This window comes from Battus philenor, unplaced genomic scaffold, assembly GCF_028537555.1.
Source record: "Battus philenor isolate CCGP_79_NKW_IND1 unplaced genomic scaffold, ilBatPhil1.0.hap1 SCAF_15, whole genome shotgun sequence".
Classification (NCBI taxonomy): domain Eukaryota; kingdom Metazoa; phylum Arthropoda; class Insecta; order Lepidoptera; family Papilionidae; genus Battus; species Battus philenor.
This window is the reverse complement of record NW_027181677.1, coordinates 4,224,097-4,250,296: the sequence shown is the minus strand read 5'-3', so window position 1 is coordinate 4,250,296 and position 26,200 is coordinate 4,224,097. Positions and strand designations below refer to the sequence as shown.

Here is a 26,200-nt window from a genome sequence, read left to right as displayed (position 1 = left end):
ATGCAGGATTTGAGTCTCTTCCACTAAACCTTATTGGAAATGTGCGGGGGAGGCCTAGATCTAGCAGTGGGGTGTCCTATGGCTGAAATGATCATGATGAAGTATCTATTTTTTTTCACTTCATTGTTTACGTTACCTTATGGATATCCCAGTAGAGACAAACCTTCTCCGACTTGGTTTGTGTTGTTTTTGTTTAGTATAACGGATGGAGTTTCAAATAAAAAATTCCTGTTAAGGATAGTGGTAGATTGATTGAAACATTGTTAAATAATTATTCGTTTATCGATCTGTATTCATTTCTATTACATAAAGAAATCAAGCATTTGATCCGGTATTGGGATTGAAGTTATGTTTGCTCAAATCATTGATTTAAAGTAATTATTATTTTTTACTTATATTACAAATAGCTTTACTTTATTCATGATTCATTTTATCTATTCAGTCTGAAAATTACACAATCTAGCAAAAAACGTGACTGTCACAAGTGTCATAAACAATTTAAATATCATATTGATCCGCCTTCAAGTACATACTTGAAATTTAGTCGATAATATTGTTCCGGTTGTATGATATTTCGAGATTATGTTTTTCTTAGAATAATATTTTAATAATAATGACACAGTTATTTATTGAACATAGGTTAATACAGTTCTTGATTATACAACACAGTTTTACCACAAGGACGTATACACGTATACAAGTACTGTATTAATTATATGTTAATGACGTATCACGGTATTATTTATTTTTAATAGGCAAAATATTTGACCTCTGTTAGCCTGACCTTAAGTGATGACGAGGTCGACGCTGGTACATGCTTGCCTACGTTCGTTAAAACGTCAGTTAAACAAATTTAATTCATGATTAATCTACAAAAAATCCTTAAGCATTTTGGTCACATTGACCGTACAGACGGAATAAGTCTTCAGAAGCTTATCGTTGCAGGCAAGATTGAAGATAAAAGACCAGGCACCACATTAGCAATTAAAGTTTAAGATGCCACATACATAGACAATCGCTACTTATTGCACAAGTTCCTTAAGAAAGTGATCTTTATGAAGGGGTCACGACCATAAGAAATTAGAATTGCGATGATTATGTATCGTGTTCAAGAGTGCTTAATGTTTAAATTTTCAATAATTCTTAACGACTTTTTTCATTTTCAGAACTGCTCGATCAATAGAAGCACTGCAGAAGCTTTGGTGACAGTGCCCTCACATTACGACACTCTACCGTCTAACTTGTGGCAGAATCCTGCCGAGGCGCAGGTTTAGGCGGAGTAGCCGCGCCTCAGGTTAACAGGCGCTCGGATTTACCGCGTCATTACTTTGGCGGAAAGCCCTCGTGTGTGAACAGGCCCTAACGGCCCCGTCCGGGTCCTGAAAAACCCGGACCAGAGATAGGAACGAAAGCCTCTTAGCGATCTATGGACTATATAGACTTATTCACGCCCGCAGTGACATGCGAGTTGGTGATTATTTTTTTTTTTTTAGTGAAACAGTTGCGTACAAAGTTATGTAAGATGTGTTCAACGAGTGTAAACTTCCAACAATTACTGATAAGACTGAAATGGTTTTTATTTCTTTTCAATTTAAATGTTTTTCGTATATTTTTTAATGTTTCTTGTGTTCTTATAATTAGACTGTATGCTATGTTAAGCATGCTAAAATTAAACTTGAATAAGCGCTTCACGACATACTTATAAGGTACGATTGCTTTTTGTTATTCATTAATTAATAAATTTAAATCATTCATTTCATTCATTCGTGTGTTCCATAGAGTATATATGGTTAAACATCTTTGTTTTATCTGTATCCGTAGTAAATAATTGTAAAACGTAATTTAGTTACATGATAAGAAAATCATCACTGTTTTTTGATATGTCATTCTTTAATTGTAATTTGAATGAAAAAATTTGCCGGGATCTTTAGAGCAATGTTACTTACAGATATAATTATTATTTAGACTTTTATTATGGTTATGGTAATTCGCTTTTAAGTATTGGACGATGGAGTGTACTTATGTCAATTGTTTTATATTTAAGCGTGACATATACTCGTTAGGCGCACTGCAGGGCGTTGTCGTTGCATTCACTATGGATTCAACAGAATCCGTATTGTAGAGGTCATGTAGAGAGATTGCTTCAGATGACATACACAGTTTCTTTGGATGAATCTTGTATGTAATTATAATTTTAATAAATAGAATATTCGTAAAACAGTTGTTTCATTGCACTTGCACACACTCGGTAATGTTTTTAAAAATTGTGACGAAGAACTGCTGACGTCACAATTGTTTAATCGAACTATTTCGTACGTGCACGTGTAGCATTTGCGTCGTTAAATCAATTGCCCATCCAAAAAGTTATCAATGTTTGAAGTGTTGTCATAGTTATATTTAAGTGTAAATATAACCTAGACGAGAATTAAAAAACATAGATATTTTTAGAACTATTTTACACTTAAACTGTATTGTGATGCGTGGCTGGTAAAATAATGTAATGTTCGCAGAATGCAGGGCCTAATCCGACTGGCAAACAAATGTAGGTACGGGGCTGTCCTTCCTTACGCTCTTAGCGACCCAAATCTGCTCCACAGATAATAGGGTCCCTACATTTCCTATATCTGGAAGCTACAAAAATACCACTCGTCAATTTAAAAAAAATTTATCATATAGGACAGGTGGCATTTACTACCGTCATCATGAGTCCCAAATTGAGAATATTATTTATTTATTGACCATTTTTACTCTTAATTTAATGGCGGATTACCTTACGTATTGTCTACCAGTCTACCCAATGTGGCGCATAGATAATTAGTAAACGAGAAAAATGTACCAAAATATAAATAATTAATGATTTTAATATTATAGCATATATGAGGTATATACTATAATTTTAACATTATTACTTATGAACGAATATTTTTATTGTTGGATATAATATAACCATAAACAATATATATATATATATATATATATATATATATATATATATATATATATATATATATATATATATATATATATATATATATTTGTTATAGTTAGTTATTTTCAACACTTCAAGATAGAGTACTGGACATTATGTATTAAAAAAGTATTTTTAATACATTCTTTATCATTCTTCTTAGTTTTTAGCCCAGCATTATTAATTTAGTTGTGTTTTCATATTTATTTATTTTAGGGACATGTAATTTTTTGTAAATTAATTATTTATTTCATCTACCATTATTTATTAATCTTAATCTCCTAGTGGTTTACTTGCAAAGAATTAAGCATTAATTTGCCTTTATTTATAATGTTATAAGAATAAAACAGGGAAATGATGTACCCATTATAATACATTCTTGGAAACAGTCGTAAAAATGCCTCAGTATTATATATAAAATAACGTATAGAATGATGCTAAAAGATCTTCTGATTCCTTTAATAAAGCCTCATTATTTCGGCTCCATATTACGCAATAGCAAATCGTGCGTGTACTTGCCTAATTCTTTTCAGTCGTGCACTATTATCAGAGTGATCGTGGTCATGCCCCGGTCGGTTCTGGTGCCTCCGCTGCTCCAGCTCTGTGTCACCATAAAACTCGATATTTGGCGAATAGACGTCCCCTATAGATTTCCTATATAACGAGTTGTATGCGGCTTGCATCCAGTCTCTCCCTATATTAACAAGGTAGTTTGACCACCTGAATGATAGTCACTGGAAAGAAATAGACAATGGAAGCATTGCCTCCCTTTAGTCCATCATTTCTGAAGAACTGCAGAAAAACAATAAAGCCGGTAATTGAGAGAAATAAAAATTAGGGTCGGGTTAGACAAAGGAATCTAAAAAATAAAGAATAGATTAAAAAAAAGTACTAAAGATGCCATCTAGTTCATGGAACCTTCCGCTCCGTGAACTCAGTACTGATGAAGCTGTAAAAGTCTTAGGGCTAATAGCATTAACATTTTCAGAAACAATAGAATATATATATTCTATTGTTTAAAGATGTGTTATTATACATTAGTAGTAGAATATAATAAAACGTAAGATATAAGATTCAAAACACAAAACTAACGATAATTCGATAAATAATCTGTGATTACTTTGGGAATGGAGATGAAGAACGAAAGGTGACGGATGAATGACAATAATACTTACAGAGTGAAAAGTTTTATGATGGTTGAAAGAAAAAAAAAACATGAAAGATACTGTGAAGAAAGAAAGAAGACAAATGTTAAAAAAGATATGTGTAAAATCCTGTTACACAAAACAGGAGAAACAAAAAAAAATGGTCACTCATTCCACTCCAAAAGCATATGGCTCCAGCAACCAGCTGCAAATGCTAAAGATCAAATAGTATTCATTGACCTTTTGCAAAATGCATAATAAGGTAAATATCAAAGATGGCTCATATATTTTTTTCTTTTTGCGGACTCCGTTATTGTTGACCTCGCGTTCACCCCTATCTTGTGAGGAACAGGGTTTTCAACAATTCAATATATTTTCATTTGTATATATATATTTTTACTCTTTTTTTCGTCACAATTTCAATCACACATTCCTCTATTTTTTTTCAAAATGTCTCACATTCTTCTGGATTATTAGTCTTCTTCTATACATCACCTTTCTTTTTTCTCCTTCGTTCCCAAAATATTACAGTAGGTTTCTTATTACATCACAGTGGATGTCTAATATTAGACAATCATATAACTCTAGCGAGTGTTATTTTAGGATGTCCTTGTCGTAAATATGTTTTGCTTTGTGATGAATTACCCCCTCATGGCAAAGTAAATTCAGTAATGTATATTTTAAAACCTAAACTCGTGCTTAATTTTAACATATCCATCATTTATGACGTTGTAATAACATAATTATTTCAACGCTTACTTACATTGTTTTATGTTGAGACGATTTAAGATGACAACGTTGTTATAAAAAGGATATTAAAGTGTGAATCTGTAGGTCATCAACATAAAAGTGGAGAAAGTATGTCGCCTATAGGCACGTCGGCAGCATTGGAGACGGAGGAGTAAAATTATCATCATGTAAGCCGATAGAAGCCCACTTCAAGGCATAGGTCTCCCGCATAGATCGCTACAATAAGAGGTCTTGTGATGCCTGCATCCCGTTACTTCCTGCAACCTTACTATATTGTCCGACCACCTACTTGGTGCCAAGAATATATTTACAATAGCGCTCTTGAGCTCTTTTGTAAATACATATAAATAGTTCTTGAACCATCATATACAAATACTAGTCTTAAATGTCATAAATATATGCAAATAAAACATTCTAGACATCCATTAGAGTACAAATTTAAAAACTGTGACATTTAGCTTTAATAATCCTCTGTTGATTTAATTCTGAAATCAAAACATGTGAACATCAAATAGTTAAAGGTCTGACCTAAAGGTGACTACAATAATGTGTTTCAACCAAACTCTTTTGATATTTACTGAGTGGCTAAATATCTGCGTGGTCTAATATTATCGCAGAATAATATGCCCACTTTTTTGGGTTGTTATTGCTTCAGTTGTTAGTAGATTTATAGATAAACGTTTTTAGACAAAGAAGATGTTTGATAATTTTAAAAACATGATTTTCTTATGGTCGAAATCTAATGCTTTATGGTCGTTTTTTTGCTTATTATTATTTGGATTATATTAAAACCTAGTTCGAATTTCAGAATCAAGTTATAAACTTCAGTTATTTAAATTTGTGGAATATTTTTTCACCAAAAACTTTTTTAAATGAAATCTTATAATGTTTTCTCACATTATTTCACACAAGCTTTGGAACTACAAAAAACGTTTCAGACGTCATTAAAGCTAAAAACGTCTGTGACAGTCTTCTAGCCCCGATCTAAATTGATAATTGATTTATGGTCAGTTTAATAGAACATGATATGTCCTAGACGCCACGATTTTTTTAAGTTCTGGCAAAAATCCATAACAATAAAATCAGTGTAGAATTTTTCCCATGGAGATAATGCTTGACTATTGATAACTGGCCTAAGTGTTTAAAGCGGTCCTTAAAACTCAATGCTTATTTTGAATCATCGCCGTTTCAGCCATAGGACTTTGTTTAACTTATTTTTTGTCAATTATTAAGTGTTCCAAATACATGACTGTATACTATGTAGCATCGTTTCAGTCTACTGGATATGTCTAATAGTCTCTCTTATGAATTTCTTATTATTAAGACCGGTTGGAAGCGGCTACTATCCGATGTCTTTTTACGACCTTAACAAAGTGGTATAACCACTTTGTAGATAGACTTTCTACGCTTGCCGTGGTGTCTACTTCAGAAACTTAAGGCCCCAGCGCCCAGTTCTGAGCACAATGTGGCCATCATTTTAAATGCGCTATATACATTTTTATAACAATATTTGAGAAAAGATTATATATTATTTGAGACCTAATAATGTGTCAAAGGCCCACAGACAAGAAATCTAATAAAACGTGATGTCATGTCGAGTGTTTGACCATCATATAGTAATATTTCGTTCGCCGTACTAAAAAACCTTATATAATATTTATTTAATAGTAAATCACTAAAGTTTGAGAATTTAATTTTAATAACAAAATTGTTTTTTTTTTAATAAAATTAAAAAAAAGATAAGTTTTAACTTATTTTTCATAAGATTATTACGTCAATTGCGTGCTGAAAAAACGTATTAACATAAGTTTTTCTTCTTATATAGGCAAGCATATAAGGAATACAATGGTTAACGTTACCATACTAATCATTATTTAAATAAATGTTTAACAAATATTTGGTAAAATCTAGCATGTATATGTGGCATCTATCAATCGTCCTGCAGCTTTGTGCGGACAAATAGGCTATATATTCACAGCTTTAAGGTTTTTACACCAATAACCATTCACTCTGTAAAAATATTTCTACCATGACATCTCTGGAAACATAAGGCTGACACTTGTAGAAATATTCCTTTCGCCAAGTTAAATCGCTCGTGCAAGCGATAGTTGTTGGAGCCGAAATGTTCTCGAATAGCCTTGACAAGCCGGTAGACGCGACCTGGGTAAGCCTCTCTAGGTAGACCGACGACATAGTAAAGGTCGCAAGAAGTCCTTGGATGCGAGCAGCGCAAGGACAGTCACCGTGGCGATCTTTGGGGAAGGCAGTGAGCGTCCATCGGCTGATATGACGATTAGGTTAGTAGAACCTTCTGTGTTTTCCACCTCATCTTTGAACACAATCATGATTTTCGTGATCACCTCCTACCAATATATCGCTTGCAGTAAAGGCCTTGCTAGAGGCCGTCTATATGCTTAAACGGTTGGTAGCGTATTGCGCTTTTGCTTTTTGTAGCATTTTCAGGTAACGTGTGGTTTGACCCGTTATCATCAGGTAAATTTTAGGATATAGAAAGAGAATTTCTTATTTATGGTGCAACTACTGGGAATTTTAATCATAATACTCTTTTATTCATATTATTATTCACATGGAATTATTTCAGAACAGCTCAATTGGGCCATGAAATCAAATTTGTTAGAAAGTAGAATCAGAATTAACTCATCAACATCTTTTAAGTTAAAACTGCGCGAGTTCTAAACATGTCCCGAGTTGAGCTCGCAACAAATTCAGACGGTTTTTTTATATGATATATGACTTCTCTAAGGATATACAATAGATGTCTATTGGGTGTTGTAATCGCTAATCAATTATCGACATGACTGTGTCAAAAAACTTGAAAACTTGAAAAAGTTGTTATTTTGAAAACAATAGTATTGAATTACAATTATTTAACTCAATAATTTATTTAAAAGTAAATAAAATATTACTTGTGATCATCGTTCAAAATATACTATTTAGTATTAGGTTTGATATTAAATTTATTTTATTTAAAATCATACGATACGTGTACTTATATCTAGTTCTAACATAATTAGTTTCTAGATGTTTCTTCTATAATAACATGCAATTATTACTAATTAATATGACTTACTACGTTCTTTTTGTATTGTAAATAGCCTTGGAATATTGTAATATATTTGTGATATCGTTTCACATCAATTTTATATGTTTACGCAAACCGTATGGATAAAACGCACTTAGTAAAACTATTTTCACACTTCTTTTAGATGCAGAACGTAGCATTGTAAATCGGCTTAAACCTTTATGCAAGCCATCTTATCGGTGTTATGGTCAAATGCTGCCAACAATAACCAAAAAGAGAAAATAAAACAACAGCGCAAATTTAATCAAACAAGGAATGCTTACTTCGCTTAAAAGTCGAGAGGTACTAAAACAGTCAGTTGCCTAATTTGTTGAGTGAAAATAGACCTATATTTTTATTAAATAATAATTTAAAACCACACTTTTTCTTCGAAGTCAATACTTATTTTGTAATTTTAAGTAAGAAAACCGATGTAATTTTAAGTAAGAAAAGGACCAATATTTAGCCACTTCCGCACATGCAGTGGTAGTCATCACCCCTCCACGGGGCATCTACAGGAGTTATGTTACACCGATTAGTGCCAAACACAGAGTCAAACAGAGAAAACACGTGTTGAGTAATTTGGTGGTGACGGTTGTGTGATTCGCATTGTTTGCCGCATACGCATTTATCAGCGGGCTGACGGGCGGTGCATTTCATTGCACGACTACCACTGCATGTGCGGAATGGGCTAAATATTGGTCCTTTTCTTATTTAGGATGGACTTCCGCGAGGTAACGCCTGATTCCATTAAATATTTACGATCTAATTTTTTTTTGTTTATTTAAAATAAATTTTATTTTTAATCAGTGACGGAAATGCATTTATTGATAAGCAATAACGTTGTCTCTCTAAATAATTAAGTGTGGGAAATAAGTTCTTCATTTCAGGCTTTCATAAAAAATTACGCCAATCTCAACTTGAACAAAACCTTGTCGGATGCAGATTTACGTAATTACAGATTATTTTCAGGGTTCAAATAATTTTATATTTACACAGATCCTGATTCAACAGTGTTTCATTTCAGAGTAGTGAATATCTGCTTCTTAAGGTATATTATTACAAGTCAAGATCGGATGCAAATGAATACATCATAAATGAGTCACTATATATCCAGGGTGTAATATAGAAGAGTGTAGTAGTAGTATATTTTACGGGTAGACAGAGACTTTATACAAATATTTTATAGTATGGGAACCAAGGTCTGATGTGTTTTAGTATTTTAATTATAATGAAAATGCCGATTTCCTGTAAAATTGCTCTTTTTTAAGTTATTTGTTGAATAAATAATATAATATTATATAAGATTATATTACATTATTTTTTAATATTTTTAAAGTTAGGACATAACCCATAATAGAATCAAAGTGATTTAACTTTTCTAATAACAAAAACAATCATGTTCTAACCAAAAAAAAAAAACAATACAAAAATATCTACACTTCTACATAACACCCTGTATAATAGGTAGAGAAAAACTGTTTTTGGAGTCTCTACCTGCGCCCGAGCAGAAGTATATCATTTCTCTAGCAAAATCAAATACATTTACATCTCAAGAATGATTTGTTGTAGGTATAAATTAAATGGGTTATTATAAAGTTATTCTTCCTCTTTTCAGGCTGTAGACTCCCGCTGCCCGATTCTCGAGACCTTAACTATATCGTCAATCCACCTAGTGGGAACTGTGGACCTACCCACACTGCACCTACTAGCTCGTGGTCGCTACTTAAAAATCTTTCAGCCCAAACGGCCATCGGTTGCAAGAGCGATATACTCCGCCCATTGCCACTTCTGACAAGCAATTCTTCGAGCTGCGTCGTTCTTCGTTCATCTGCGGATCTCCTCATTAATTAATGTATGATACACACTACCCAAAAGTCAATGGTTTTAGAAATATCGAATAATGTAACAATTTGTAGCAAGAACAAGCGTTTTGAAAATTCAGGTTAATACATACCAAAATTGTACGTTTATAATCTAAGGTACCTTCTCTGCACAATTGTTTTGTTCAAAGGAATCTATAAAAAAAAGACCGGCACACAAGCAGGAGCGCTATATCATCTCTATTGCTTAAGTAGCTGAAGAAAAATATATACCGGAAAATCTAAAGCGCTTTTGAAACAAACCAACATCAATATAAGTAAATATGATTTTAGGTGAATTATCAAAATTTGTTAAATATATCAAAAAGTTTACTAACGAGTTTATGTATTTAATATGATCAATATTAACATTGACTCTCGTGTAACGTGCAGTAGGAGTGTAGATTATACAATAAATCTGTAGATTAGATAACAGGTTGCACAAAGGTGTGACAGTGTAAGCGACGTAGCGCAACTTATCGCATATGCGCGCAATCAGCACGCAGCCATAGGAAACGGTGAGAGGCTCGATACAATGACCGTGGCTTACTTCATTGACGGATGCTGCGCTTATGACCCCCCGGACGAAAATATACAACTTTATTGTTATACAAATCGCAGACACGCGCGCACGCTCCTGTCAAACAGTTTTCCCGCGTTTCCGTATAATCGCGTTCTATTTTTAAATACCATTCAGTGTTGCCAACTGTAAACATCGATCGGTTATGTTGTGACATTATCAAAGGACACGTGACAAGTTTTATTTTTAAAGTGAGTACCTTAAATCATCTTAACCAAGCAGGGTTTAAAAATAACTGAATATTTACGGTTTTTTATTTTATATTCACGCAAAGAAGCCAGTAGGTAGATTTTAAAACATGTTTGGTATTTTAATCAATAATTAAATTAGATGTAATTTATGGTTTCTTATAAAACATATTTTAAATAGGTACGCTAACCATAAGTTTAAATTAGTTACGTATAATATTGACCAAAATGTTTTTTTATTGTAGGCGTACAGAGCCTTTGACGTAATTATGCCAGCCTTTATATCTAAACTCTTCAAATTAATACTCTAAATTATAGTAAAACAAGAACGAATAATCAAATAATAAATTAAATTAATTATTACATTTTATAAGTAAAACCTATGTCACTGAAAGAAAATTCGTCATAGTGATATTATAGGACAAAAATTACGAAGTGTTTAAGCATTTCATATAGTTTATATTTACTACTATCTATTGTTGAACATACTTTATATTAATAACATGGTATAAGGCGACTACTTCTTCTTAAAGTGCCTCTCCTTACGAAGGTCGGCGAACATTAGGACAATCTTAATTTATTACATCGCAGCTCTGAAACTGGAACGACCTTTCCAAACCACTAGCGTAAGTTTTTCAGTCAGGATATTCTCGGTAAAAACACGGGAAGCGACTATGTTTAAATAATTTAAGACTTATTCGAATATCGTAAATATTAATAAAGCCTTGTACTATTGTGATGACATATGAGAAATAATACTGTTTAATCTTCGTACATTTCAGTGAGACGTATAATTTTCGTGAACAGCGCAATTTTGGTATAATGTATAAATAATGATATTGTAAAAAAATAATGAATGCGCAGATAATTGTCATTAAATGTGAGAGTTCCTTGTGAATATAAAGATGTTTGAATGGAGAATTGCTTGTGTTATATTCTCGTTGTTTAATCTTTGCGTTTCTTCGTTTATAAATTACATCATATACACAACATGTGGTCATAATAAGCGGAACGAAAATTTTAATAAGATATACACGTGTGATAAAAAGATGATTTTTATTACTATGCGATACGTATTACTAGTTTAAGCTAATAATCAAAGAAGATCGTAATGACTTATAACTAATTTTGCTATTCTATACTTAAATAAATCATTTATTTTGATTTCGACTAGAAAAATATTCAATTCAAAAATTTACTTTTATTATTCATCGTACCTTAACTGGCTATTATTAAGTACACAGATATTTTTTTTAGACAGCTTTTTTGAAATAGATCAAAACTGTTTCGTGATTAATTTTCGATGATTTAGTAACGTAACAATTGGTAAACCGATCTTAATTTTTTCTCCGATCGTTTGTATTGGGTCACCGGGGGAGGCCTTTGTCCAGATATGGACGTCTTACGGCCGAAATTATGATGACAATGATTATCTAACAGACGCTAGTTACAGTACCTACGCTTAGTTAAAGTAAAGGTATCTAAGTTAAGCGTCTCCAGTGTTTTGTCACTTCACATTTGGTATGCTGGTGGTATGACCATGCTAATAGTTGACAGAGGCAAAAATTAGGTGCCACGAAAAATTCAACATCATCATAGCAAACATAGAACGACCACAACTTCAGCAATGGTGTCCACAAAGTCAAGTAGCGGCCTGCATCCAACGTCTTCCAACTATCTTATCAAGGCTGTCGTCCTACTCTACCCTTACCGAGCCATAGTCTCCATTACAGAACTTCTAACAAACAATTAACATTCTTTTACAATATATACGGGTATATATGTGATCTATTTATTCTTTGTGAACTCCACAATGTTAGGAATAATATTATTAAACTTTAGGTGTTTATAAATATAAGTATTTTTTTATATTCATAAGCACTCTTATAACTATAGGACTGTTACATTATTATAGCCTATAAACTTTACGATTGCTTAAGATAATAGAAAACAAGTTGATATCAAGTCGGTAATATTTCAGAATTTTTAATCTAAGCAATTACAAGATTATGTATAATCTGTACATATGGATTAACGGTCAATTACATGACAGTAATTACGCGAAAAGCGGATTACCTTTGAGTACTTTAATTATAGATCTGGAAATACATTACGCAAACTAAACATAATGTATAGTTTGCGTTTTACTAATTGAAACTTACTAAAAAATAAATTTCTATTATATCCTGGTGTTTGCAAAACTTTTTTCGTTTCTTTATCATTTGCAGAAGCAAAATCATGTTGTTAGGTTTTTATAACTTATTCACTCTATGATACATTTTACAACGTATTGACTTTGGCCCACGTATCTTTTCTGCTCATAGAAGCCCACTGCCTTAGGATATTTGGGAGATATACCATAATCGCCACGCTTGGAGGTTTGACCATCGCACTATGGTGTTATCGAATAGGACGTTCCTGACAATCCTCTAGAAACTTGATAGTGAGCAGCGGGAGTTCAAGACAACAAAAGACTAAACAAAAAGTGTTACAAAAGAGTGTAAATTATATAACATTGCATACTGAGAATCGAACCCGCGACCTACGATCTCGAGTCTTAGTCCTCCATCGCTACCACTACTCGATAACCCTCTAGTAATAGTAGTTTAATGCAAGTAAACACAGGAAATGCAAAAAAGATATAAAAAAAGTACACTCAAATCAGAAATTTTCCATTTAATATTTTTATTTATTATTTCGATCTACGTGTTGATAATTCATGGAATAATATGGTAAACAACATTCAAATTCTTCTTAATGCATTGCGATTTAAAAAATGTATACTAGAAGTAGCGGTGGAAGTTTTCAGTTTGTTTTTTTTTTTTTGAAAACAAACTATTTTGGTAGTCTTCTTAATAAATACGTTACATGAGACACCACAGGCCATTTTCAATATCATACTACGGCACCAATCAACGCGAGTTTTTGAGCGTTGGTCAAAATATTATATGAACTATCCAACTAACATAAAGCGTCTCAAAGCCTTCCTGTCCAATAAAATGTTTTGAATTGGACTCGTATAAATGCCAATGTGAAATTGCTGGCATGGCAACTCTTTTGCCAGATTCTTACCTGTACCCAACCATTTTGATGCTTCTTTTAGTAACCCGTGTTGACTGGTCTCACGTAGATCATCACTTAGATTAGTAGGACCACATTTAAACTCATCAAAACAATTGTCAAAAGTGGCACAAGATAGAGCTTCGTCACTATAAGCTAACCGAGGCTTTATCGTATCAAAAATCGTAAATAATATAAGTATACTACGAAAATTTTCACGTGTTAGATCCATAATGACACTGTAACTTAATTTTTATGATACCGCCAATTTATCAAAATTAACTAGCATGACGTAATATATGTCAAAAAGTCAGTAGAGTTCCATTTTCGAATTTCAATTTTTTTTTAATATTTTCAGACCTGGCGTCGTAGTTAAAATTTGATCATTATTATATGCGATATAAATTTAAATAATTATTAAAAAATCATAAAATTAATATATTTTAAAAATCACAATTTTTTATTACTGTATATGTAATGAGTAACTAAAAATTTGGTTAAAAAAATATTTTAATCGCTTGGAATATATTGTTTAATTCGTTAGAAGCTGTACTTCTATGATGATTAATTATAATGTTGTTAGTAATGTAGCTTATATCTCTGTTTTGCAATAACGAAATCAGTTCCATATGATTTTGTATATATTACAGTCACCTTAGTAGACGTGATATTATTCTAGTAATTCAATTTAAAATATATATATATTGAAGACAAGAAAATAGATACCAGAATTTATGGAATTAAAACTACATGATAATAATTCCTTACATATATACAATTTTTTTAAAAATTGTGATGAAATATTTAAAAAAATATCTCTGCTATCCATGTGCAACAGATTTTTTTTATATTATTTAATTCTGCGTACCTATATTTATTTTTGACTTGCTACTTAAAATCATTTTGTTTTTAAATAACTTTATCCTAATAATTTCACCTAAATTGGACGAGTAACCATTTAAACGAAAATAAATCGTTCAAACGAATACGTCGGTATAACGATTAATAGAATAAAACCAAACTAAACCCATTGCAAATATTAAATATTTCCGAATATGTTTGTTACTTAGAATGGTTACACTACACACGTGCTCTCAATTCGTGATTTAAATTCAGCGCTCATGAGGTTCACCTTGGGCTTGGAACAAGATCCCAATAATTTTTACTTTGCCTATAGGTCGCGAAGTCACTTGACTCACTCTACTAATATGTCTCTTATTTCAAGTAGCTAAAGTTCACATTATTTTAGCATTCAAAAGTATAGATTACTTCGAGTTTATTGGTCTACGAACAAGTATCAGGCAATAATAATTTATGACATTGATAAAATAGGTCATTTCGTTGTATTGACAAAAGTTGAAATAAATTTTTTAATGTGTGATTGAGTTTGCAACTTTGTTGTTACATTTATTTATTACTATGCTATTAATAAAGCCTTTCTAATTGTTACTATTTATGAAACTAATCAACATCATCATCATCACGGCGTTTCCCTATCGCCACAATGATCGATTTTGCGCTACTCGCATACAGCGACCTTCCACTTTCTTCTCTTTATGAAGCTAATGCTTCTAATTAATTGAAAATAAATTTAAAAAATTGAACAATATCTGTAAATATGCACCTATCGCACGCAAGGCGAAACATATATGCTAGAGAATAAGTGGACTTGGACTAGTTGATCAAAAGTTCTAGAATATTCTTCAAATACCTGGACAAAATACGTAGTCTTAATTTAAGGTACAATTAACTATGTGGCAAGCGCAGTGTAAGACGTCCGCTTACAAGATATTCACCTTGGAATGAGGCCAAGACAGTCTTGTTAAATTTGTTGGAAAACGCTGGACCCTGGCCTCCCCCATTGATTTATGGGGGAGTCTTATAAACAACGAACTACCGCTTATGTACCTCAGAAGGAGACCAGCACATGCCTACATTATAATATAAAAAATAATAAATATTTCATAAGAAAATTAATAGTATATTTTAGTTTTAATATAACAACTAACTTTGCCTAACATTCAGAAAAAATAGTATTTTTTGAATTGTTCTAGAATGTTAAACGAACAAGATCTGATGGTGGCCAGGGCGTTGGCAGCAGAGTCAAGAGAGAATTCCCCGGGGGGATCCCCTGGACCGCTAAGAAAAACTCTGCTTAACAATGTGGTAGATAAACTAAACACATTCAGGTAAGATTCCAATTTCGGAATTTTTTATTTTTAATTTCATTACTACATCAGAAAATTACTCCTTTCTTCTAAGTTGTAACCGCTTGGTAATGTCAAACTCTTGGGAGCCATAACACGGCACTTTGTACAAATTCAAAAGACGATTTCATGCAGGACAGATCGGCAACCATTTGTGTAGGAAGAGCAAGAAATTTTTTATCGTGCCCGCAATAAATAAAATAGAAGTTGCAATTTTATAGGTAAAAGAATGTATTTATTAGAAAGAAAAATAAATATTATATCAGTTATAAATAAAGCATATACTATTAGATATTATTAATAGTATTATTAGTTAATCACTTATTATTTAAGTTACAAAAATAAAACAATTAAACTCGTACACCCAAAGTATGTAAAGTTAGTCTAGGTTTATACTTAGGCGGATTCTGGCGGACGAGATCGGACAGGACCTTTCCTTGCCAGCAGTCGTGTCGGCGATGCTAAGTGGGTCATCGGCGTGGAGGGCCGTGGCCTCTTTTTGTGAGACCGTCATGGTCCAGAAGGAGACAGCCGAACGGGATCGGCAGAGGACAGATCCCGCTCGGCGACGACGCTGTCAGCGCAGAGACGTGCCTCGCGACAGCCCTCCGATGAATGGTGCTCCCCTACCATAAACGGGGCCTTCGGAGTCGCGGGAGTTTAGGGTGGGGGCCCTAAACTCCCACTAGCTTCGGCAACTCTGAGGCGGACGATAGTTCGACGTGGTCTCGAACCATCGTGATAGTACCACGAGGGTTTCGGGGGTAGCGTATCCACGCATACCCCGGGACGGGCTATCGAAAAATAGCACGGCGCGAGGGAAGACCGCGTGGCGATCCCTGACCGGGAGATACCGCGGTCCCCCGTTTAGCGCAGAGGGCGACCACCGGGGTGGGTTTTAGTGGGTAGGAATCCCACATACCCCTGTCCTCCCCCCAGAGGCAGGGCATCTTGAATACCAGAAGATTTCCCCCACCGAGAAAAAAAAAAGGTTTATACTTAGTAAGAAAAGGACCAATATTTAGCCACTTCAGCACATGCAATGATAGTCGTGCAACAAACGCGAAAGCGAGTTGTGGAAAGAAATTTCATATGTCGACATCAATGAGTGTATAAAACTCCGCCTATCACTAAATTTGATCAAACTAATAAAAGTTTAAAATTTTATTTAAATCGAAACCTTATTTTCGTTATATTTTTAAGTCAAAAATATTTACAATATTTGGATGAATATAAAATCTAACTCATCTTTTCATTGTGAAGTACTTGTCACAATTAATTAAAACTATATAATACATTATAGGAGAAGTGTAACGGAAACAATAACGCAAATTATTAATAAGATTGATATAAAAAATAAAACAACAAAGGTTATGAAAAAGTGATTATTTGTACTCTATGGCGATACGAAATATGGTTAACTTCATCATTTCTGTATTTGAAATCTTTTAATAAAATACTCCAAATCTTTAATAATAGTATACTAATTAATAATATTTAATTTCCGCATCTTTTAAATAACTCTATTTTTTAATTCTAAGCCAACCCAGACGTCATTAACGTCAGTTGTACAATGCAGTCAATCTGTAGACACTAGATAACCTACTCAATATAATAAAATAAATAAGAATTGATATTATTTATCTCAATAAGTGTATTTCAGTGTGGGTTTATAAAACATACGTTGGTTCGTATTTTTTCAATGTTGGCTTGGTTTCTTAAAATATTTGTAAGTCAATATAAATGATAGTTATGAAAATGGATTACAAATCAAAAATTAAACATGCCGCAACTAGCAAAGAAATTGCCGAAGAAGAAGAAAGGTATGTGCATATCGATAAACATTACAAGTCGTTTCAGTATTTTAGAAAAATGAATTAGTAAGTTGTAAGTTAAAAGAAAACAAAGAAACCTGTGTTACTCACTGTATTCTGCAACAGATTATAGAAAGCATATCGAATGTGTCTTACCGATAGTATGCACATATTAAAAAAATGTTAATCACAATAACCGATAAAATTCTATATAAATTAAAAATATAAATTTCTTTTTGTACTCTAACCAATAATTCATTTCTGTCTTAGGTATCGTTTAATTTTTAATAATATTAATTAAAATATTTGTACTAAATTTGATGTTAATATGAGATCTATAATGATGAACATTGTTGTTATTTGCTGGACAAAAGCTGTTTACACGTCGGCATTTACAACTTCGCCTGTTTTGTGATGGTACAAAACAGGTAAACCAACAGTAACTAATTTCGGAAGCTTTCTCGGTGGGAATAGCTCAGGCCGTAGCATTATTTATTTCAATGAATTGTGAAGCCGCCAACGCCTTAGGCGGACGCTTCATAACTTGACGCAGAAAATCTTAACTTTGGTTGTCACTTGAGATGCGTTTAGCATTCCGGCTTGAGAATACGTTAGAGGGCCGAGTTATAGCTCGAATAGTGGCAATAAGTCATTGCTGCTTCAATATTATTATTTGTTTTCCTTCATTATCTTTAGGGTCGCAACGAATCGTTTAATATTTTTTTACATCTTTATTATCATTCATTTACGACTACAATTATTATAGTTAAAAAAAACAAAAAATGCTTTTAACTTTTCATGAAATTTAGTAAATACTATTACGTACAAAATTTAAACATAAATTTATGCTTTTTTAAGGCAAAGTTTATTATAAGAATTGAGACTATCCATTTTGACATTTGACAGGTACAACTATTTTAAAAACAACTACCATGTTATTTATATATAAAAAATATTCCATGGAGATTATTAAAAATTTATAATATAATGTAAAAGATACTTTTATGTTTTTTCCTACGCCAGTTAATTTTAATAGTCGTGAAGCTTAACTGTGTTATCGCCATGGATGTTATAACGGATCTAATGCAAAACATTAACATTCAGGATTTTGATATAGGCTCCTCGACATGGGTGGATATCACGCATATTAATAATCCACATAGTTTTTACGTACGGCCCACAACATACAGAAAGTACTTGCCGGTATTACACGCGAGCGGCCAGAGAATTGCGGCAGCGGAAGTGCGATTACAAATGAACATTGTTTATAAATCAAAAACGCTTAAATGTTATTGCAGGGGACAAATAGTTTATGTAAATGAAGATAATGATTCACTCACATGTGATATCTTTGCTGTTGACCATGGTTTCTTAGAGAAAAATATATTGCTTCGACGTATTTATCATCCTTTTTATAAAGTAAATTTACCACCTTTAGCTTTTCATTGTCAATTAGCAGATTGTAAATCATTAAGTGATGTTTGGAGCAGTGACTCTGTTGATGCTATGAAATTCTTTATAGGAGAAGAGAGAGCTAAGCTAGTAATAAGAGGAAAAAGTTATGATAAACTAGTTGTAGAATTAAGAAATTCATGTCCAGATGACATAGCCACAATGTTGGCTTTAACAGAATACACAATTTTGGGATATGATAATAATGTCATTAATCGTGAACCAAGCTTAGAATTAGACAAACAATATTATACATTTAAGGAATTACAAATAGGTGATACTTTACATGTCAGATTACAATCAGGAAAGAACTTAAACAGTTTTTATGTTGCGCTAATTGATGACTATAATGATTATATTAAGGAGGTTGAGAACTTGTCTATATATTCAAAAAAACAATGCAGTCTTAGACTGGAAGATATGACAGTAAATAAACCAATTAGTGTTTATGCACCTGATCTAGAAAGATATGAGAGAGGGATTATTAAAACAGTTAGTGTTTCAGACGAGAAGGCAAAGGTAAAATTAGTAGACTGGGGTACTATTATTGAAGCAAATGTAGCACAGATGAAACCACTTTTACCAATTTATTTGGCTAAAGCTGTGACTGCCATTTATTGTTCAGCAGAACAAAGTGAAGTGTGGAGTAATAGTCTACAAAAATATCTGTGTCCTGCTTATGAATTTGTTATTACTGTGAAAGAAATTGGAAGTCAGTTTAATACTCCTTATATTGTTAACATATCTCCCATTAAAGATAAAAAATAAATACAAAACTGTAAATTTAATTATAACATAAAAATAAGTTCAATTAACGGTTTGTAAATAATGATTTGGTTAGAATGATACATATAATTTTGATTTTTACCAAATCAACTTTCGTAACAAAACAATTCACTCCCATTAAAAATGCAATGTATCATTATTTCCACCATCCATGCTATACTTTATAATCAATCAAATTGTTCATTATTAGAAAGTCAAATTCACAATGACCAATGACTATTATATTTACTATAAAGTTTGATGAGGATGGTTGGAAATGATGATTCACTGGGTTCATAATGTGAATAAATTCTTAAATAAGTCAATTAATAAAATTGGATTTAACTTTGAAGTTTAAGAACTAACAATGGCAATACTACGAAATTATTTCAAAAAACTGTCAAATTTAATACAGGGATTATTTTTCCTATTTATTAAATATATTTATTTAAATTTCAAATTTAACAAAAATATCATTGTAGGTAAGAAAATTACATTATTTGATTCTGATCCTGAGAAGATCAGTTAACTATTTTTTTGTACAAAATATTGTAATGATTTTTGTTTCAACTAAAATAGTTGTCACTATTTCTAATTTGCACTATTAAAATTATTGTTCAATTTAATATATGCACAATATATATAATAAATAAAATATTGGAAATTAATAAATGGGGTTTAATTTCACCATTAATCAGTTTTGTCATACTAGATCTCATCATGATAATGTATAAACTTGGTCCTGTCAAAACAAATACTATAATATTTCCCCCTGTCTAAAATTAACTCTATGACTTAGTCGCAAACTCAGCCCAGTGAACAAGCTAGTCCTGATCACACACTTTGACATTGTTATTATAGAACCTGTCACTGTAATTTGCTAACAAGTCATTTCCCATTTACATTGACTAAAGCAAACAAGTTTGAAATTATATCAATTGTTCATATTCATCATCTTGTAAAATCTGTTAATATTTGTAAGTTAAATTAGCTTTTTTATCAAGTATCTATATTTGCATTTTGTTTTTTAAATTTTAGGATTGGTTGGTTCATTATTTGTATATAAACAAATACACAAGTAAGAAAATTTGTGTATATGTATAAATAGATTTATTAGGAGCATTAATTATCCTTTAAGCCAAAGCAAATCTACTGCTAAATGTAGGCTTTCCCATAGATACTTTTAAAATTAAATGATTACAAATTAGTGAAAAACTCATGAAAATCTTTTATATTTGTATATGATAATATTATTTTGTACTAATAAATGATATTCGAATTTCTTATTTTATTAGACTCCTAGTGTTTTTCACATAGCAAAATTTTTATTAGTCAAACTGTGTTGTGCACTAACGCTCTGGCGCCAAATGATATTTTAATATGATTAAAGTTGATTTAATAATGTTACATAATATGAACCTTCACAAATAGTTTTCTGTAATTATTTCATTTATTCTTCTAGAATAGATAAACCTTTGACCTGTGTCCTGATTACATAAAACCTATTTGTTTATGCAAGTTTTGTTATTTTTTATATACAGGAGCATTGTTAGTGCAGGCCATGTAGAATATGTGACTGTTGAATAATTTTGAATATACTAGCTAATAAAGATAAACAGTTTATTACTGCAGGAACAAAGGTTAAATTAATTCTAAAACACATGTATAATAAGTTTATGTACTTTGTTGTCAAAAATAATTTGTGATCATAAATAACTATCTATAAACGTACTGCTTTAAACATTGTGGAAAATAATAATTACATCACTTCTATTCAAAAAACAAAAACTTCATTATAAATTATCTAATGAAAATTGAGATTTGGACTTTTTGCTTTTTGTAGCTACATTTTCCAACTAAAAATTTTTTGTTACGGTTGGTTAGTAATATTAAAGATAATTAACTTTAGCATAATTTTATTTAATTCGTTTTATAATAAAAAATTACAAAAGGTTATGAAATTATACTACTGTTTGTTAGCAAAATAAACTAAGTTTATAATAAAATGGAAAAACAAATATTTTTTTATAATAACATTTTTAAAGACTGACATTTAAAACTAATCCTAGTGTTTTTAAAAAACTAATTACATTAGAGTCCGATTTTATAATGAGATAAAATAGTATAATGTGTACAATAATATGTCGCGTTTTCCTGCTACGTTTCCTATTTCTAATGATTAGTGTTTAATTATCTGAAAAAAAATTATAATATCTATATTTTAATTTCTAGTTTTTTTTTTTGTCTAAATCAACCATAACAATAAATAACAATGATATGTGTACTCCTTTGCAGATAATTAATTTTAGTTTTTATAAGATAATATTTTTTTGTGATAGTTCCAGTTAGAGTAAAATAGTAAAAATTTAAAAAAGAATTTTGAATCAATAACAATAAATATGTATAAAAGGTGTTAAAATATTTTAAACATTTTGAATCAAATTGTGGTCTGTGGCCAGGCTTTGACATCGATACTGGACAACCTAACCGCGTGCCCGCCAATGACTCACCCACTCACCGCCAGTCGGGATTGTAACGATATTAGGACAATGACTCTTGACCTGCGTTTGTAATTTTAAAGGCATTCATTTTGGTCACAAAGGTTCGCGCACCATCATTTTAAAGATATGTAGGTTATCGCGGTAAAATGTCGACTCGACAACGCTGTTTAGGGGTATTATAGATGTAGACGGACGTTGATACGGCTCGACTCCTATATTTTAGTTATTTTCGTAGCATTTTGTCTTACGGTGTTTTATTACGGGGCTGTACTGTTCTGTATTTAATTTGCAAAGAAGTGCTCTTTGCGCTTTTTGTAAATTAAAACTAGAGATTCCTTGAAAGATGTTTATTATGAAATTGTTATTGTAATAATTGCTACACAGTATAATATTTATTAATATAATATGTAAACGCATTTATTATCTGCGTCTTAGTGATGACACAGATGATAAATGTAAGAAATAAAAATGAATTCGTAACGCCTAAAATTCGTCTTTAAAGAGTTAGCAAATCCTTCATGGGTCGTATATGTAATAAAGTTCCACATGGTATCTTAGATCTGCTTTTTTAATTTTAAATATAAAATTAAAAGTTAATTATTTAATAAGTCAGTTAGTATTCAAGACATTTTTTTATCGTAATGTGAGAAACTTGGTTTATTGACTCATTTACATGGTTGATATTATAATGTATACATTCACATTGTTAAATTTCAAATAAAAAAGCATCTGTTAAAATTCTGGCCGGCTGCAATTTATTGACCCTAAATTAAAACCAAAAAACGCGATTTCTTTTCAGGGTAATTGGCTCACTTGTTAGCAAAAAAAGCTTTCATGCCTATTTCCAATCATTGCGTATACAGTGATCACTGAAATATGTTATATGAATTTATTTTTCATGTTGGAATGCAACACTATAATTGATTATGGCAGTACAAAATCTGCAGAGACGATAGTAAACAACAATTTATTTTATGTTGTGAATCGAATTTTAAAAACACTTTTTCTTATTTATTACGTCATTTGTTATTTCTGAAACCATCCTCTTTTAGATAGTGTGTGTCCTCTATAATGGTTTTTATACTTGATGAGATTGTTTAAATTATTGCTATTTTTTATACTCTATTTTTTATTTAAATTAACTTTCGTTACTTAACAGAGTAAATTCTATTCCAAAAAACATTATTTGCATAAAAATGCCAAAATACAAGAAAAATGTTTTACGAGTTTATTTGCAGTTGGATTAGCTTCAAAGTCGAATTATTTTTTGTTGGATAAAGTGCTTCGCTACGAAGCCATCTGTAAAGATGACGTCTATGATTTCGCATTGTTGGTAATTAAGAAACGGTTCCTTTCGCCGGCTTTCAATTCAGGACAAAGTGAATTAGTTTTACTTTTTAGTGAGATATCGCGTGTTGTACGATTTATAACATGGCGCGAAACTTTCGTAAACCTAATTAAATTACGTTCACTTGGAACAATCGCATTGTTAATTCTTTATTTAAAACATGAGACATTCACTCACGTTTTAAATAAAGAACGACGGCGACTGTACTCTAATTAATTTCGCTATTTTTTACTAATTATTGTTAAATGTTTACAAATATATTTCAATTCTATTCAAATAATGGCATGTTCACCAAAAATTATCTTTTGGCTGAGAAGCTGGAGGTGCTTTTATTGATAGGATGCCTCTTTGCGTAAATTACTTCATTCTTTATTCGTTTTTCCTATATAATCTTGGCTATAAATAATTTGACATACAATAGATTATTCGTATCTTGTTTTACTGTATCTTATTATGTTTACGTGGGCACTGGTAGCCAAGCGATAGAAGACTGGGACTAGCGATGGTGGGTTGCGGGTTCGGTTTCTAGACTCCAGTTTTATATATAATGCACACTTTGTTCATTTATTATTATAAGATGTCCACTGCTCACAAACAAAGTTTCATGGCGGTCTTTTCATACAATAATACCACATCTATGGCTAGCTATGGGCGTCTATAGGCTGAAACGACAAGTACTTCTTACTTAAAATTGCCAGAAAGTAATATTACGAGCTCACATGTATATCTCTTAATATAAATATCCAGTTTATCACTGCATATATGTATGTATATATCGCATTTTAACAATATAGTTTATGTGTATTTATAATAATCTGTTATGTTATAATTAAGTTAATACAAAATTTATTATATTTATTAAGTATGTACTATCTTAACATCTTTTATCGCTTGATGAATGTCCATCCATTAGTTGTCAGGAAGAAATCGCATTTTGCGACAATGCCTCTCATTGTACGTAATATTTTTTGTCCTATTAAATGTGATTTTTTTATGTTTATAGGTGTACAATGATAAGTTAATAAATGTTACGTTGTTTGTGGTTGTTGTTGTTTGTTGCGAATATGTTATTTAAAAAACAACTTCGATCATCCTGTAAAGACATATTTTTCAGAATCGACAGTTTACTTAGAGAAAATTGGGATAAATTAACAAAAATAATTATTTTCGGTGATTAAATGCATTGGTAGATTTAAATTTCCGTCTCACTCTTTTAGATACAAAAGTGATCATCATAATAATCCAACACTAAAACCCTATATAAATTTTAGGCTGAATAAAACCAACCACTACCAACATTAAATTATTACAGAAAAAAAATATATTAAAATTCGTTAGAGTGTAACAATCAACGATTTATGTTCGCCATGTTTCTCCGATGTTCTAGTTAGGGTCTTAATGCTGGGCATAAACTAGATCTATGATTAAAAAGGAGATTGTATCTTATGATACAATTTACGAGGCAGTTAAATACCGGAAGATCAGTCAATGACGGTAGACATTAAAGTGTGCAAATTTATGTATTATATCGTCAGTTCAAAGATTCCGGACGTTAAAATAAGAAAAAAGCTAATGACGAGGTGTCAGCAAAAAAGCAATCAGCTCGTGTTACACAAAAAATTCTTACGTAGCGTGGCATACGTAATGAGCGTGTGAGGTTGTTGATAAATTAAATAAAAATAATACTAAGTTTTTCTTTACCTGACCGTGTTGGCCATGTACAATATTTTTAATTTTAAAATTAACTTTTCCAATAGATTTTGTACTGCCACAAATTAATGGCCAGTAGCATTTCAATATAAAAAATAATTATGTGGCATATTTTAAAGAGATCTTTATTAATTGATTACATTTGAAATAAATAAGCAAGCAAGTTAAACAGTAATATAGATTTAAAGCGAGTGTACTGACAAACGCGCAGAGTTCAAAGTGAACTGTCAAAGACGCGAAGTTCATAGCGAACTGTCAAAGACGCGAAGTTCATAGCGAACTGTCAAAATCGCGAAGTTCATATCGCTATGTTAAATGCACAAAAATTCAATAAATACACAATATTTTCAAGTATCCGCGCGATTTTATAAACAATTTGTTTTAAAAAAACATGAATGAAATCGGTAAATTCTTTATGGCGTAACCAAGGGAAATAGAGATATGATTTTTGTTAATATATAGATTATTAACTTATAATTGTATCACTTGCTGTTAATTATCACATTTTAACATTCAGAAAATACATAGTAAGGCTATCAGTTGGGGGTCTAAAAGATTTGTGATCTATTTACTGCTGGGACGCGGTGATGGATTATTGTCCATATCCTCTCTCCAATAGAAGGCGTTTATCTTAATGTCAAATTATCGGGTTTATAATCGAAATGTTTGAAATTGTGCTAATCTCTTTTCAAGTGGCAAAGGTTGTAATTAATTCCAGACGCATCACTGCTCTCTGTATCTATCATAAAAGATTAATAAGTTAACTTA

General features: G+C 31.6%; 3 protein-coding genes across 5 annotated transcripts in view; all 3 read left to right on the top strand.

The window, feature by feature from the left end:
• The window catches only part of LOC137918631 (6-phosphofructo-2-kinase/fructose-2,6-bisphosphatase-like), a 42,260-nt gene extending 40,053 nt beyond the window's left edge, over positions 1–2,207 (top strand). For both annotated transcript variants that reach the window (XM_068761464.1, XM_068761463.1), the window contains exon 9: positions 1,167–2,207. In XM_068761464.1, the coding sequence (XP_068617565.1) occupies positions 1,167–1,274 (108 nt within the window). In that variant the 3' untranslated portion in view covers positions 1,275–2,207. The remainder of the gene's footprint in view (positions 1–1,166) is intronic.
• Positions 2,208–10,403: 8,196 nt separating this feature from the next.
• The window catches only part of LOC137918755 (NAD kinase-like), a 62,657-nt gene continuing 46,860 nt past the window's right edge, over positions 10,404–26,200 (top strand). Inside the window, exons 1-2 of one of the 2 annotated variants that reach the window (XM_068761646.1) lie at positions 10,404–10,578; positions 15,690–15,824. In XM_068761646.1, coding sequence (XP_068617747.1) covers positions 15,691–15,824 — 134 coding nt within the window. In that variant the 5' untranslated portion in view covers positions 10,404–10,578; position 15,690. Of the gene's footprint in view, positions 10,579–15,689; positions 15,825–17,450; positions 17,666–26,200 lie in introns of those variants that run through there. The other variant, XM_068761647.1, reaches the window with a different exon arrangement.
• On the top strand, positions 18,610–19,895 carry LOC137918896 (uncharacterized). The gene has a single exon (XM_068761827.1). The coding sequence runs from the start codon at positions 18,719–18,721 to the stop codon at positions 19,874–19,876; it is 1,158 nt and encodes a 385-aa protein (XP_068617928.1). The 5' UTR covers positions 18,610–18,718; the 3' UTR covers positions 19,877–19,895.

Bases quoted from the DNA above. Each gene is read 5' to 3' on its own strand.
- LOC137918896 (XM_068761827.1), top strand. From the start codon at position 18,719: ATGGATGTTATAACGGATCTAATGCAAAACATTAACATTCAGGATTTT.